Source organism: Cervus elaphus, chromosome 5 (assembly GCF_910594005.1).
Source record: "Cervus elaphus chromosome 5, mCerEla1.1, whole genome shotgun sequence".
Taxonomy (NCBI): Eukaryota; Metazoa; Chordata; class Mammalia; order Artiodactyla; family Cervidae; genus Cervus; species Cervus elaphus.
In genome coordinates this window covers 18,609,547-18,626,469 of record NC_057819.1, presented here as the reverse complement: position 1 = coordinate 18,626,469, position 16,923 = coordinate 18,609,547, and the positions used below count along the sequence as shown (strand labels likewise).

Below are 16,923 nucleotides of genomic sequence, written 5' to 3'. Positions count from 1 at the left end.
AGAAATGGCAACCCACTCCAGTATTCTTGCCAGGGAAATTCCATGGACAGAGGAACCTGTCCTCTGTAGACTGGCAGGCCACAGCCCATGGGGTCACAAAGAGCTGGACACAATTGAGCAGCGTCACTCTGATATCCACACTTGGGTTGCTTCCACCTTTCGGCTGTCATGAATACTGCTGCTGTGAGCACTGGTCTATTAGTGTCACTTTGAGTTGGGTTTTCAGTTCTCTGGGGTGTCTACCTAAGAGTGGAGTTGCTGAGTCCTACAGTAAATCTATGTTTGGCTTTTTGAGGGACCACCAAACTGTTTTACTTCTTTAGTCTTCATACCCAGCATTTCTGCACACTTGTGGTCTGCTGAGGCAGAAATTCGTAGTTCCTTTGAGTTGCTCTCGAAATTACTAAGGTACAGTAACAGTGTGCCAGTGATGCGATCAGATCGCAGAGGCCTTTAGCGGGATTCCTTTGCAGTTGTCCTTGTTCTGGGCAAATCTACTGAAGACCAAAACATCTGTGTTGAGAACTTATCTGACCTCATTGTGCTGGCTTATTGGGGATATTTATCTGTGCATTCATCAAATAGTTGCTGGTTATCTGTGAACCAAAGACACAAAAATTTCTGCCTCAAGGAGCTTACATTTCAATTCCAGGGAACAGATAATAGACGATAACAATACTAAGTTAGAACAGTCAGGGAAAGCCACGTGAATTTATTACCCCATGATCGTTTATAACTCTTTGAATATTTTTTTTAAAATCCGTTGTGACTGTGGTTGTATTCTATTTTTTATTCTATAATTTGTTTGCTCTCCTCCCCACCTTTTTCTTAGACACACCTCCAGTAAGACTTCTATCTTATTGATCTTTTTCATGGAAGCATTTAGTTTTGGTAGCCGTCACAGCTGTTCTGTATGTTGTTGATTTCTGCTCTCCTAGTTATTTTCTTTTTGTTTCTTTCCATTGGTTCTGCTGCTGCTTTCCCCGTGTTTGAGTTGAATGCTTTAGCTCGTGTCTTTTTCAACCTGTCTGGTTTCCTGATAAATGTATGTGAAGCTATAAATTTGCCTTTAATGTAGTACTTTCACTGTCTGTGCCCCACCAATGTTGACATGTGGTGTTTTCACTATCATCCAGTTTAAAATATCTCCAAGAGTCATTGAGCCATATTTTATTTGGTTTCCAAATATTCTAAACAATTATCTTTCAAAAATTAATTTCAAATTTCACTGAAATGCCATTGGAGAACCTGATCTATATCATATTATTCATTGGGAATATGTTGAAGGAGATACATGCATGTTTATTTTTGTAACTGTTCCATGTGTACCCTAAAAGAACTTGGATTCTTGGTGGGTGTTGAATTCTCTGTATATCTATTAGCTTCAAGGAGGCCCTCTGTAAAGAAGTACTTTTTTTTGAACTGAGATCTGAATGTCCGGAAAGAGTCAACTCGCTGGAAATCAGGGGGGAAAGGATCCCAGGCAAAGGGGACAGCAAGTGCAAAGGCCCTGAGGTAGGAATGAGCTTGATGTTTTCCAGGAATGTAAAGAAGGCCTGGAGCAAAGTGGACAAGGAGGAGAGTGAGGTGAGGTCAGACCCTGAGATGTAGTCAGGGGCCTGATCAAGCAGGGCTTCAGAGACCATGGTATGGATGTTTGATTTTAAGTAACAGAGTAAATTCATTGACCATACTTACCAGATGATGTGCTATGTACTTTGTGTAAACCTCATATCAAGTACAAGTTCAGTTCAGTTCAGTCGTTCAGTTGTGTCCAACTCTTTGGGACCCCATGAACTGCAGCACGCCAGGCCTCTCTGTCCATTACCAACTCCCGGAGTTTACCCAAACTCATATCCATTGAGTTGGTGATGCCATGTAACCATCTCATCCTCTGTCATCCCCTTCTCCTCCTGCCTTCAATCTTTCCCCAAATCAGGGTCTTTTCCAATGAGTCAGCTCTTCGCATCAGGTGGCCAAAATATTGGAGTTTCAGCTTCAACATCAGTTCTTCCAATGAACACCCAGGTCTGATCTTCTTTAGGATGGACTGGTTGGATCTCCTTGCAGTCCAAGGGACTCTCAAGAGTCTTCTCCAACACCACAGTTCAAAAGCATCAAGTCTTTGGTGCTCAGCTTTCTTTATAGTCCAACTCTCACATCCATACATGACTACTGGAAAAACCATAGCCTTGACTAGACAGACCTTTGTTGACAAAGTAATGTCTCTGCTTTGTAATATGCTGTCTAGGTTGGTTATAACTTTCCTTCCAAGGAGTAAGCGTCTTTTAATTTCATTGCTGTAGTCACCATCTGCAGTGATTTTGGAGCTCAAAAAAATAAAGTCAGCTGCTGTTTCCACTGTTTCCCCATCTATTTGCCATGAAGTGATGGGACCAGATGCCATGATCTTAGTTTTCTGAATGTTGAACTTTAAGGCAACTTTTCCACTCTGCTCTTTCACTTTCGTCAAGAGGCTCTTTAGTTCTTCTTCACTTTCTGCCATAAGGGTGGTGTCATCTGCATATCTGAGGTTATTGATATTTCTCCCAGCAATCTTGAGTCCAGCTTGTGCTTCCTCCAGCCCAGTGTTTCTCATGATGTATTCTGCATATAAGTTAAATAACCAGTGTGACAATATACAGCCTTGATGTACTCCTTTTCATATTTGGAACCAGTCTGTTGTTCATGTCCAGTTCTAACTGTTGCTTCCTGACCTGCATACAGGTTTCTCAAGAGGCAGGTCAGGTGGTCTGGTATTCCCATCTCTTGAAGAATTTTCCCCAGTTTATTGTGATCCACACAATCAGAGGCTTTGGCATAGTCAATAAAGCAGAAATAGATGTTTTTCTGGAACTCTCTTGCTTTTTTGATGATCCAACATAAGTTGGCAATTTAATCTCTGGTTCCTCTGCCTTTCCTAAAACCAGCTTGAACATCTGGAAGTTCACAGTTTATATATTGCTGAAGCCTCGCTTAGAGAATTTTGAGCATTACTTTACTAGCATATGAGATGAGTGCAATTGTGCGGTAGTTTGAGCATTCTTTGGCATTGCCTTTCTTTGGGATTGCAGTGAAAACTGACCTTTTCCAGTCCTGTGGCCACGGCTGAGTTTTCCAAATTTGCTGACATGTTGAGTGCAGCACTTTCACAGCATCCTCTTTTAGGATTTGAAATAGTTCAACTGGAATTCCATCACCTCCACTACCTTTGTTCATAGTGATACTTCCTAAGGCCCACTTGACTTCACATTCCAGGATGTCTGGCTCTAGGTGAGTGATCACACCATCATGATTATCTGGGTCATGAAGATCTTTTTTGTATAGTTCTTCTGTGTATTCTTGCCAACTCTTCTTAATATCTTCTGCTTCTGTTAGGTCCATACCATTTCTGTCCTTTATTGAGCCCATCTTTGCATGAAATGTTCCCTTGGTATCCCTAATTTTCTTGAAAAGATCTCTAGTCTTTCCTTTTCTATTGTTTTCCTCTGTCTCTGTGCATTGACCGCTGAGGAACTCTTTCTTATCTCTCCTTGCTATTCTTTGGAACTCTGCATTCAAATGGATATATCTTTCCTTTTCTCCTTTGCTTTTTGCTTCTTTTCTTTTCACAGCCATTTGTAAGCCCTCCTCAGACAGCCGTTTGCTTTTTTGCATTTCTTTTTCTTGGGGATGGTCTTGATCCCTGTCTCCTGTACAATGTCACGAACCTCCGTCCATAGTTCATCAGGCACTCTATCAGATCTAGTCCCTTAAATCTATTTCTCACTTCCACTATATAATCATAAGGGATTTGATTCAGGTCATACCTGAATGGTCTAGTGGTTTTCCCCACTTTCTTCCATTTAATTTTTAATTTGGCAATAAGGAGTTCATGATCTGAGCCACAATCAGCTTCCAGTCTTGTTTTTGCTGACTATATAGAGCTTCTCCATCTTTGGCTGCAAAGAATATAATCAGTCTGATTTTGGTGTTGACCATCTGGTGATGTCCATGTGTAGAGTCTTGTCTCGTGTTGTTGGAAGAGGGTGTTTGCTATGACCAGTGCGTTCTCTTGTCAAAACTCTATTAGCCTTTGTCCTACTTCATTCTGTACTCCAAGGCCAAATTTGCCTGTTACTCCAGGTATTTCTTGACTTCCTACTTTTGCATTCCAGTCCCCTCTAAGGAAAAGGACATCTTTTTTGGGTGTTAGTTCTAAAAGGTCTTGTAGAGTACAAGTACAAACGGATTGCATTTTATGCACTGAAGGAAGCACTATGAGATTAAAGGTACCTTAGAGATCATATTTAGCCCAATCCTTTTGCAAATATGAAAACTAAGATGAGGTTTAGAGGGGTTTCACAGCTAGCCCGTTGAAGTTCAGGCTTTGGACATCTCCTGTTACTCTGATAGATAAAATCCCAAAAGAGAGGATTCCACTTTTATATAATTTCATTCAAATGTTATTGAAAGGAATCTTACCTTGTTATAAGCAAAAATCATGCTTACCCATCCTATGTACTTATTTTGTAAATCTAGACTTTTATAGATGAGGTTTATTCAAACCCAGTTATTTTATAAACTGAGTTTCTCAGGACTTCCCTGGGTGTCTAGAGTTAAGAATCCACCGTCCAGCTCAGGTAACACAGGCTTGATCTCTGGTCAGGGAACTGAGATCCCACATGCCAGGGGGCAGCTAACCCCACGTACTGCTGCAATTCCCGAATCCATGAGTGCCACTAGAGAGAAGCCCATATGCCGCAACTAAGACCTGATGCAACCAAGTAAGTAAATAAGTTTTTTTTTTTTTTAAATCAGCTCTCCATAAGAAAAAAAAAATCCAAAAAACAACATGAGTTTCCCACAGGGATTCCTTCCTCTGCTCAAATGTTCTGCTCACTCTGATTATACCCCTCTCTGCTTCACTTCAACATTTGGATCTGTTTCTTTGAGGCAGCAGCTTCAACCCACCTTGTACTCTCCAGGCCGCTGCTGTCCCATTTCCAGGACAACCTACCCCAGCACTTTTTCTTTTGATAAGACCTTTGTGGCATATTCTGAAACCTCCGCATCGCAAAGACACTCAAAGAAATTACCCACCAGCGCTGCCTGGCTGCATGTGGGTTTCTCACCTTACCCGCCTTGGAGGCCGAGCCACTCTGCTCTCCCAGCAGCACAGGAGCTAATGTGGGTGCACCCTGAGCAAACAAAGCTGATTCAGGTGCCGCTCTAGGCAGTCCTCAGACTGAATGGGCATGGTATGCATGTGCCCATGATATGCATGGATGCCTCCCTACCTATGAACCTGAATCCTCACAGGCAACAGCAAGTGCCTGTGGGAACCAAGTCCTTTAGTGCTTTATCCGAAGCTGAAGGCAGATTTATTCCCAGAAGAGCGAAAATGTCTTTCCTGATAGTGGATGGCAAAGTCAATGCCTCAGGCAAGGCCAGTGCCTCAAATTCCATACTAAGAAAGCCCAAGGTAAGATATATATCCACCAACCACTGGCTTATCCCTTCTACCTTGCATGTCCTCACAAATTTTGTTCTCCTGGCTTGCTGACCAGGCTGGGGATCTCCGTTGGAATGTTTTCTGACAGGATACATTTATATGTGTTTGGAGGGAACAAAATGTATGAACAACAAGCTGAGCCAAGCCTCCAACTGAGACTCAGACTAAAACAATCTATTGTTGCTGTTGTTCAATTGCTAAGTCCTGTTGGACTCTTTGCAACCCCACAGACTGCAGCACGCCAGGCTCCTGTGTCCTCCACTATCTCCCGGGGTTTGCTCACATTCATGTCCTTTGAGTCGGTGATGCTACCTAACCATTTCATCCTCTGTTGTCACAAAGATTCTAGATGCTGCAAAAAAAAAAAGTTTATACTTTTAATGATATAAGGAAATTTCCATGAAATGTAAAAATCCTACAGTTGCCTAAGCATTGGTTTCTGCTTTTGTCGATGTAAAAAATTGTGGTAAATATACATAACATAAATTTAACTACTTTTCAGTGTACAATTTAGTGGAGTTAAACACATTCAGTGTTGTATAACTGTGGTCATTATCCAGTTCTAGAATTTTTTCATCATCATGAGCTTTGTTCCCATTAAACATGAACTCCTCATTTTCTTCTCCCACAGCAGCCCCTGGTAATCTTTATTCTACTTTCTGTCTGTATGAATTTGTCTTTTCTGGATATTTCATATCAGTGGAGTCATATAACATAGGGCCTTTGTGTCTCGCTTACTTCAATTACTATAATGTTTTCAAGGTTCATCCATGCTATAGCATAATGTCAATACTTCATTCCTTTTTATGGCCAAATAATATTCCATTGTATGTGTATAACCCATTTTGTTCATCCATTCGTCTCTCCATGGACACTTGGGTTGTTTTCACCTTTTGGCTGTTGTCAATAGTACCGCTATGATCATTTGTGTACAAGTCCTTGCCTTCAGTTCTTTTGGGTATATACCTAGGAGCAAAATAGCTGGATCATAAGGAAATTCTCTATGTAAGTATTCGAGTAACAGATACTTGATGAACTCAAGCATTAGATTTTGTACTTAAAATATATTCATCACAGTTAAAAGGAACAGAGATATTTGGTAGGACTACCATAATAAAGCACCATGGACTTGGTGCATGTGTGGGTGCTCAGTTGATTCAGTCGTGTCCTCCTCTTTGTGACCCCATAGACTGTACCCCACCAGGCTCCTCTGTCCGTGGGATTCTCCAGGCGAGAATACTGGAGCAGGTGGCCATTTCCTTCTCCAGGGGATCTTCCTGACGCAGGATAGGCTGTGGTGGGGGGTGAGGGTGGGGCTTAAATAGCAGAAATTTGATGTATGAGATCAAGGTGTGAGCAGAGTTGATTTTTCCTAAGGCTCCTCTCCCTGCTTCTTAGATAGCTATCTTCTCCCTGTATCTTCATCTGATCTTCCCTCTTTGCCTGTGTCCTAATCACCTCTTCTTATAAGGACACCAGTCAGATTGGATTAGATCACCCATGTGAGCTCATCTTACCTTAATTGCCTCATTAAAGACTACATCTCCAAACATAGTCATTTTTTGAGATAATGGGGGCTAGGACTTCAATATATACATTTTGGTGGTGGTGGGTATGCTATTAGTGACTTACTCAAGACAAATCAGGGTATAGGAAAACCCAAAAGATGGTTTTTAAACTTGATTTCTGGATTTCAAGAAATGCCATCAACCTTTCCTGCTGTCTCTGATTTTGTCATTATCTGTGACATTTTCCACTGTAGAATGAGGTGATTCTTTGTCTCTTTAGATGTGCATTCAGGGTTAAAGGTTTGCAATAAATACTATCTTTGCAAGAAAAAATGAACTCTAATTGAAGAGTCACATTTCCCTTAAGCAAGAAACATCATGCAGATTGTGTTTTGTCTTGAACATATTTCAGTGTCACTTACTATCCTTCTATGGCATCATTTTAAATAGCTGCATACAACTCTGTTATATGAGTGTTCCATAATTTATTTAACCAGCCTTCTAGTGTTGGAGTTAATGGAATTTTTAAAATTCTTACTCAGATTCTTTTCTTTCTGTCACCGCCACCCAATTAGTAGTCCAGGTTGCTTTTTTGAATCACTCTAATATGATTCCAGTAGACGTCTAAAAGTAATCTTTCTTCCTGGGATTTCCCCCTTCACCCACCATCCTCATGGCTGTCTGAAGACTGTTCTTAAGTCACTGCTTTCCTCATATCACTTGCCAACCCAAGAACGACTCCATCTTAACTTTGCAATCACTGCAGTGGAAGCACAGAGTCCTAACCACTGAACCACTACTAAATTCCCCTTTTTTTTTAAATTTATTTTTTAAATTTCGGCTGAGCTGGGTCTTCGCAGCACTCAGGCTTCCTTTAGTTGCCTTGTGTTATGTGGGATCTTAGTTTCCCAACCAGGGATTGACCCTGTGTCCACTGCATTGCAAGGTGGATTCTTAACCACTGGACCACCAGGGAAGTCCTCCCCTGCACCCCCCACCCCGTCTTTTTAAAAAAAGATTTCCCCAAATCACCCTTTATTTAATTTTCATCCACTTAATTCCCAACATGGGGAGCCAGCCAAGTCTACCTGTAATCTCAGCACATATCATACTTACTTCTCTGAACCTGGCTGGTGCCACGTCCTGTTGGGAATCCCTCTTCTCATCTCACTGGATATTTGCAGTCTTCATCTAGGAGGACCAGCACATGTATCATAAGCTGTATAAAGCCCCCTGTGGTTATTCTTGTCAGTATGGATTTTTATTTTGCCTTTCTTTGAGCTTCTGTCTCACTGAGATGGGACCACACAGTTTATGAAGCAGTAAAAAAATAAGTACGTTTATGTCCCTTCCTGGCTAGACTAGAAGGGAAGGGCTTTGTCATAAATGTCCCAGTCACACTGGCCATCCGACCGTTCTTGGGATGTACTCATTTCTTTCCCACTTCGGTGCTTAGTGCTTGCTGTCCCTCTGCCTGAAATGTTCTGCCTCCAACTCATCATGGTTAGTTCCTTCTTATCATTCAGATCTAGTTTAAATGTCACTTCCTTGGAGAGGCCATCCCTGACCCCTGTCAGAAGTAACCCCATTGCTGGGACTTCCCTGGGGGTCCAGTGGCTAAGACTCTCCTCTCCCAATTCAGGGTCAATCCCTAGTCAAGGAACTAGATCACACCTGAAGATCCCACATGCTGCAATGAAGATTGAAGATCCTGGGTGCTGCAACTCAGACCTGGCGCAATGAAATAAATAAACATTCTTTTAAAAAGATAAGTAACTCCATTTTTGAAAAAATTAAAGAACATTGCTTGTTTCCTTCAGACCCTTTATCCCAGGCATTGTTCATTTCATTTATTTACACGTTGCTTGCCCATCTTTCCCACTGCACCTAACCTCTTGTTCACTTGTTTATCCTGGTACCGTACCTACACAGTGCCAGGGTGTTCAATAAATGTTTGCTGAATGAATCGGTGTGGGATTGGATGGAATGGAAAAAGAGATGGGGGATGCTGAGGCTGTCCCTTGGATTTCTGGCTTGGGAAATTGAGCTGATGGCAGGTGTTGCTGCTAACCGAGCTTCGGAGTTCTAGAAGAGCACCTGTGGGTGGATCGGAGGAAACAGAGACGATGATTTCTCCTCTGTGCTTATTTGAGGTGCCTCTAACACTGTTTAAGTAGAATATTCATCCACAGGCAGTTAAATATAGGGCCTAGACCTTAGGAGTGATGCTTGGGTACTCTCCAAATAACAGTATAGCTAGCATCGTTAGACATGGTTAAACTTAAATGATAATCATGCCTCACATTTATTGATCACTTACTCTGTACCAGGCAGTATGCTGAGTGCTTCACATTTAATATTTAATACAACCCTTGGACACAACTGAAGTTTCTAAGGATTAGATAAATTGCCTGAAGCCACTCAGCTAATTAACGGGCAAGCTATGATTTGAACTCAGGTGGTCAGTTTCCAGCGTCCCAGCTCTTCCCCACTGCACCACTGTGCTGGAGTAGGCAAGCAGGCACGCAGAGCCAAGCCCTTTGCCTTTGAGGAGCTTCTTGTTTGCTTGGGGAAGTAAAATATAACTCATAATTTAAACTGTCCTCCACAGGCTTGCCTCAGACTCCTATCCAAGCCTGTCCAGTACAGTAATTATTTGGTTAAAATGACTAGTGTTGACCTCCTTTGATTCCTGAAGACTCAGATTCATGTGACCTTCATAATTCATTTAGAAGAAATAAGGATGTTGGAAATGCAAAATCCTCTCCACAGATCATCATCTGTTTTGGAAACAAGATTCACAACCCTCCTGGGACTTAAAAAGAGGAATCTGAAAGATCACAGTAAAAGTGAAAGAAGATAGTGATGACTACATCCATTCAAAAGGGTGCAGAATGATTTCAGTCAGGGGACTCGGGGATTCCCAGAATGATGACTGCATAGGATCAGAGTATGCGCTAAGAAACACACAAGCAGCAGACAGTGTAACCACACCCAGTGCCCTCAGATGGTTAATTGAGTAAATGGAGGTAATGGTCCCAGTTTCTCATGGGCTCTAGGAAACAGGACTTTGCACAGTGACTACACAGAAGCCAAGCCTCTAATTTTTTAGGGCAACTGGAATTAAGGGTACCTGAATCACCTTCTCTTCACCCCATTGGTAAGGGAGGGTATGGGGATGGCCAAGCATAGGACACCTAGCACTGGAAAGATGAAACCAGCAGCAATTCATTAGTCACATGTACTCACAGCACAGGGAAGATGGACACCGCATGCCTTGCGGGGTCACATGGGGATGGCATTTAGGAACAGAGTGCACAACCAGAAGCAGTGGGAGTCACGCTTGCTTTGTAGTATCAGGAAGGTGAGGTGTCATGTGCTTCCCACAGGAGGATGTCATTGGCTCTTCTGGATAATTCCATGGCCTGGTAGGGAACTCAAATCCACTCTGCAGGGATCGGCAGGAACTGCATCTGGTCCATCTAATAAGGAGGGAAAGCTGTTGAACTAGGTGACATTTTCTATCAGAAGAGAAACTTGCAGTTAAGCCAAGCTAGGCCCTCCTGATTTCACCAGATGTTAAGGCAGCATGTGATATTAGACCTTGATTTTAGGCTTTACACCACAGGGTGGAATGCATCTATAGGCTCTTGTTGACTGCCCCTTGTCTCTAGATTTGGCACATTCCTGCCCCTGATTCAAAATCAATGAGTGTTCTCATCCCCATCTACCTGGGACAGGAGATACTCTAAAATTCAAGGCACAATGGGAATTCCCTGGCCATCCAATGTTTAGGACTTGAGAGGCCCTTGATTCGATCCCCAGTCAAGGAACTAAGATCCTGCAAGCCCAAGGGGAACAGCAAGAGAGAATAGAAATTCAGTCTGTTTTGCTGCATGTTTGAGACAGATGTTTCATGGAGTAGGGAAAGACTGAAATGAAAATTAAAATGACATCTACCAGCACTCTTAATGATCAGAATTATCTTTTAAAAATCAAATATAATCTTACCAGGCTCCTACCTAAAACCTATCAATGGGTCTCCATTGGTCTTTCTTAAGAGAAGGACAAAACTCCTTGCCATGGCCTTCAAGACCCTATGCAGTCCAACCCCTGCCTATCCAGTCTTACCTCATTCTTTACTTCCCCATACTATTTATGGAACAGGCATACAAGTCTTCTTTAAGTTCTGCAAAGCTTCTATGGTTTTTGTCAGCCCCAGGACATTTGCACATTCTATCTTCTTTGTCAAGATTGCTCTTTCCTCCCCAGCTCATCTAACTCATCTAGAATTTATCCTTCGTATTTCAGCTGAAGGGCTCCTTCCTCAGGGAAGACTTCTCTGATTTCCCCAAATAGGTCAAGTTCCCCTATTATAGGCTCTCAAAACATCTTCTTCATCATGATACTTATCATAAGTTGCACGTTTACATTTATTTGAATTATTTGATTAACATTTATCTCCTCACATCACCATGAGAGCAGCAACTTATCTATCTTTGATCTCTAGTAAATGCCTAAAAGAAAACTCCTGTTTACCTGTAGTCTGCTTGTAGCACTTCTGACACCAAATGTGCATGGGGTTTTCCAACACAAGTAATTCTCCAAAACTCTCCAGACACCAACTGGGTGTCTTGCAATTCAGTTATGACATGAATTACCTGGAGTTAGCATAAACCTCACAGGTTAAGGGCTCAATGCCACAAGATTGTCCCCCACTTCAGACATTCAAGGCTGTCACCTGTATTTCTGACCAACTGGTTGTAAGTTGGGGGTTCCTATAACCCCCTCCTCAGGTTCAGTAGAACTCAGGAAAACACATTTACTCACTTACTGTAAAAGATATAATAAAAGATACAGATGAATGGCCAGATAAAGAGTTACATAGAGTGAGAGCCAGAAGAGTCCTGAGTACAGAAGCTTTGTCCTTGTGGAGTTGGGGGTGTACCCCTCTCCCCAAATGTGGATGTGTTCTTCAATATGAAAGGTTTCTTAACCCCATAAGGTAGGGATTTTTACGGAACCTTCATTACATAGTCAAAATCAGTGACTAACTTAGTTTCCATCCCACCCCCCTCCTCAACTCTGGAGGGTATGGGAGTAGGACTGAAAGTTCCAAGCTTCTAATCATGGCTTGGTCTTTCGGTGACCAGCCCCCTTTCTGAAGTTATCCAGGAGCCCACCAAGACTGGCCTCATTAGAACACAAGACAGCTCCATCTCCAGGAAATTCCAAGGGATTTAGGAGATCTGTGTGAGGAACTGAGGGCAGAGACTAAAATTCATCTTTGTGTGTCATAGTGCCTCAGGGTGTGTATGTTGAATGAATGTGTCAGTGAATAAGACTACTGATTTGCGGATCTTCTGAGAAAAGAAAGTAAAAGGAATACGTCAATAAATACGAATTACACATTTTTTTTTTTATTATCAAAACAGTTAAGACATCTGCATTGCCAAGCTATAATTAGGAAGGGTTTTAAGACGGATTCCCTCTAAAGAGAAGAATGCAAGTCCATACCAATGCTACATGAAATCAGGCAGAGTTACAAGAAAGCAAATCTCCGATACAGAGATGAAGCAGTGAATACTGTGCAATTCCTATAACAGAAGAATGGATTTAAGTTCAAAAAACAGATCCTATAAAATGTGACTTTAATTAGGATGCCTTTGGCAAGGACACTGTTTTCTACAGTAGACTAAAAATAAGAATATAAATGTGATGCATGTTATTCTAGGAAGTGTCAGACATGCAGTTGACGTAACACTTCACCCTCTCACCCAGAGCATCTGGGAAAGGTGAAGGAAAACAGTAGGTGGATCCAGTGATTATTTGTCATTCTGAATTCTGACTCCATCTGGGGCCTCCACAAGGTGAGAGAAACACACTAGGAATAGGCACCAAAAAATTTCATGTGAAGGCTCAGAGGCTATCAGAATGGAAATCTGTAGCAGGTACATAGAATTCTTGGAGTAAAAAATTTCAGTGCTGAAGAAGTCATATATAATTCACTTTTCAAAAATATCTCTGAAAGGTAGTAAAAATGAGTTAAATCTGGCCCAATTAACTTGATTCCTGAGTTTAAAGCCAGATAAAATGCTAGGTCAAAAAAGGAAGGTTTTTGTTCATATTATTTTACATTAATACAGTAGAAAGCTGGTGATTTTTTAAAAGTATCAAAGTGCTAAATATTAAAGAGTATGTATAAAAACTCACACACCATTTATTAGTCACAGTTTTGAATAGTGCTCTGTATTTATTGTTTAAAATAGTTGTCATTTTGAAACAGCCTGTTCTAGTGCTAAAACCTTGAAAAGGAAATCCTGAGGAGGATCCTAAAACCTGCTATTCATTTTTATACTCTCAGTGGTTGATGGATAGAAATGGTAAGAGCTTTGAGTGTGAATTGCTTTTTAAGTAGCAATCAGACTGTATCCATTGTAACTGGTTGCAAAGTACAGGATGTTAAAGGCATAAAGGTGGCTTTTATTTTTTCCAGTTTTTAACAGCAATAGTTACTTCCAGTCATAGAAATGTGATGTGGATTGCAATGTATTGGGTAGCTCAGCAGTTAGATTTGATGGATTCCAGAGCTGGTCTGGTGAGTTACCTGATTTGGTCTGCAGTCACATATATATTGCTGAAGATACATATGGTGCATATATGCTGTATATATATATACACACACATATATTGCTGGCTTAAAACTCAACATTCAAAAAACGAAGATCATGGCATTCAGTCCCATCCCTTTATGGCAAATAGATGAGGAAACAATGGAAACAGTGACAGATTTTATTTTCTTGGGCTCCAAAATCATCGCAGATGGTGACTGCAGCCACGAAATTAAAAGATGCTTGCTTCTTGGAAGAAAAGCTATGACAAATCTAGACAGTGTATTAAAAAGCAGAGACATTACTTTGCCAACAAAGGTCCATATAGTCAAAGCTATGGTTCTTCCAGTAGTCATGTATGGATGTGAGGGTTGCACCATAAAGAAGACTGAGTGCTGAAGACTTGATGCTTTTGAACTGTGGTGTTGGAGAAGACTCTTGAGAGTCCCTTGGACTGCAAGGAGATCAAACCAGTCAATCCTGAAGGAAATCAGTCCTGAATATTCACTGGAAGGACTGATGCTGAAGCTGAAGCTCCAATATTTCAGCCACTTGATGTGAAGAGCCGACTCATTAGAAAAGACCCTGATGTGGGGAAAGATTGAAGTCAGGAGAAGCGGACAACAGAGGATGAGATGGTTGGATGGCATCACTGACTCAATGGACATGAGTTTGAGCAAGCTCTGGGAGATGGTGAAGGACAGGGAAGCCTGGCCTGCTGCAGTCCATGGGATTGCAAAAAGTCAGACACGACTGAGGAACTGAACAATAACAACATATATATATTATGGCTGATTTGCATTGTTTTACAGTAGAAACCAACACAACTTTGTAATGCAAATATCCTCCAATTAAAATAAAAGGAAACCTAAGCCCTCAAGGGGCTCCAGGGATATCCAGGCTGCCTAAGAACCTTAGAACCAGAGAAGGTGTAGGCTGAGTCTACGTCCTATGAGTCAGGCTTGCTGTCTGTCCCAGTTATCTGTTGCTGTATAACAGACAACCCCAAAAATAGTTTAAGATAACAATTCTGTTCTGTGGGTTCACTGGGAAACTCTCACTTAGGGTGTCTGTTCAGCTGCAGTTATATGTTAGCAGGATCTGGAATAGCCTGGAGGATTCTTCTCTACCATGTCTAGTGACAGGCTTGGATGTCTTGAGTGCTGGGCGCTGGTCAGGCATCTCTCCTCTCCACGCATCTGCTTGGGCTTCCTCACAGCAGGGTGGACTCCGAATGGGCAGGTTTTTATAGGAGAGCTGGTTTTCTTTGTAGCAAGAGTTTCAAGGGACAGGAAATGGAAACTGTCAGCATCTTAGGACCAAGACCCTGAATCAGATACAGCATCACTTTATCATTGGATAAAGTGATCAAAGCTGTCAAGACCCAAGGGGAGGAGATATAACTCTCAGGTCCTGTGGAACAGATGTCAAAAAAACTTGTGGGCACTTTTAACCCTCCTCATTCTTTTCTCAAAAGAACATTTTTTTTTTTTTTTTTCTTTTTTTTTTTTTTCTATTTTTTTTTTTTCTATTTTTTTTTTTAATTTTTTTATTAGTTGGAGGCTAATTACTTCACAACATTTCAGTGGGTTTTGTCATACATTGATATGAATCAGCCATAGATTTACACTTATTCCCCATCCCGATCCCCCCTCCCATCTCCCTCTCCACCCGATTCCTCTGGGTCTTCCCAGTGCACCAGGCCGGAGCACTTGTCTCATGCATCCCACCTGGGCTGGTGATCTGTTTCACCATAGATAGTATACATGCTGTTCTTCAAAAGAACATTATTTTTTAAAAAATTCATTTTTGGCTGTGCTGGGGTCTTCATTGCTATGCGTGTGCGGGCTTTCTCTAGTTGCAGAGAGCGGGGGCTCCTCTTCATTGCAATATGCGGGCTTCTTATTGCAGTGGCTTCTCTTGTTGTGGAGCATGGGCTCTAGGGCATGGGCTTCAGTAGTTGTGGTGCATGGGCTTAGCTGCTCTGCAGCATGCGGGGTGTTCCTGGATCAGGGATTGAACCCATATCCCCTGCTTTGGCAGGTGGATTCTTAACCACTTGACCACCAGGGAAGCCCATATTCATGTAGCTTTTATGCATTAATAAGAAAATTTGTGTACACTGCCTCAATTTGCTCTCCTAATTGTGAAACAGTAGGTTGGCTAATAAGGCAACTAAGGTACAGAGGTTAAAGGCCTAGGATCTCAACCACCTAGGGACAGAATGGAGAAATGAATCTGAATCTCTTGACCCTCAGTCCATGCTGAGGGATTCTGGTTTATCTGTTGTTTGTTTACCCTGTCACTTTGCTCTCTGACACACATAGAGCTGGGGGAGAGGAAAGCCCATTTCCCTTTGGCTAAAAATCTGGACACACATCCTTGCAGGTGAAGCTCAAGGTGCAAGCAAAGGCAATATTCTGTGACTGCTCAGTGCATCAGTAAGGACTCTTGAAGCCACTGTACTGGCCTTCACTCTTGGGGAACTCCCTCCGGATCCTCCAGCGGCAGCAGCTGGGCAGGATGGCGAAGTCAGCCAGGTCCTGGGAGCCAAAGCGCCAGGTGGTGTAGCTCCTGTAGGCGCAGTGCCGCAGCCGGCTGTTGGCAGAATCTGCATCCAGCACCAGCAGGGGCTCCTGGTACTGCAGGAGGAACTGCAGGGCCCGCCTGGACAGCACGAGGTCCCTGAATAGCTCTGAGGTGGTGATACAGGCACCCAGCTTTTTCCGGCAGCACAGCTCCTCCAGGCGTCTCTGGTTCTCAGGGAGTTGGGATGGAAGGCAGCTTCCGCACTGGCACCAATCCGGGCAGTCCCTGGATTTAAGGCGCGCCTCTTCACCAAGCAGCTGGATCTCCTCTGGTTGTCCGGGAATGGGGGGTGGGTCATGAAGAGACAGAGGCAGCCGGGACAAGTCTGAAAAGTCCAGCTGGGATCTCTGAAAAAGGCAAGTTTCCAAATCCGTCAGCAGTGACAGCCCCTAGGGTTCTGGGTTCTTTAATTTTCTTATGAACTTATAAAGTTACATTTAATACTACATTAATACTAGCAGCTCCCATTTATTAAATGTACACGTCAAGTCTGTGTTTCGCAAGCATCGCCTCATTTAAGCTTGTGAAAAACCTCATGAGGGCTTCCCTTGGTGGCGCAGTGGGTGAGAATCTGCCTGCCAATGCAAGGGACAAGGTTTGATCCCGGGTCTGTGAAGATTCCACATGCCGCAGAGCAACTAAAGCCCATGAGCCACAACTTCTGAGCCCATGTGCCTGGAGCCTGTGCTCCGAAACAGAAGAAGCCACTGCAGTGAGAGGC

At 42.5% G+C, this 16,923-nt stretch overlaps 2 protein-coding genes across 5 annotated transcripts in view; one reads left to right on the top strand and one right to left on the bottom strand.

The window, feature by feature from the left end:
- The window catches only part of IFT81 (intraflagellar transport 81), a 213,511-nt gene that overhangs the window by 11,105 nt on the left and 185,483 nt on the right, over nucleotides 1-16,923 (top strand). The window lies entirely within an intron of this gene.
- Nucleotides 15,582-16,923, bottom strand: part of P2RX7 (purinergic receptor P2X 7) — a 60,154-nt gene continuing 58,812 nt past the window's right edge. For all 4 annotated transcript variants that reach the window (XM_043901882.1, XM_043901885.1, XM_043901884.1 and 1 more), the window contains one exon: nucleotides 15,582-16,549. In XM_043901882.1, the coding sequence (XP_043757817.1) occupies nucleotides 16,052-16,549 (498 nt within the window). In that variant the 3' untranslated portion in view covers nucleotides 15,582-16,051. The remainder of the gene's footprint in view (nucleotides 16,550-16,923) is intronic.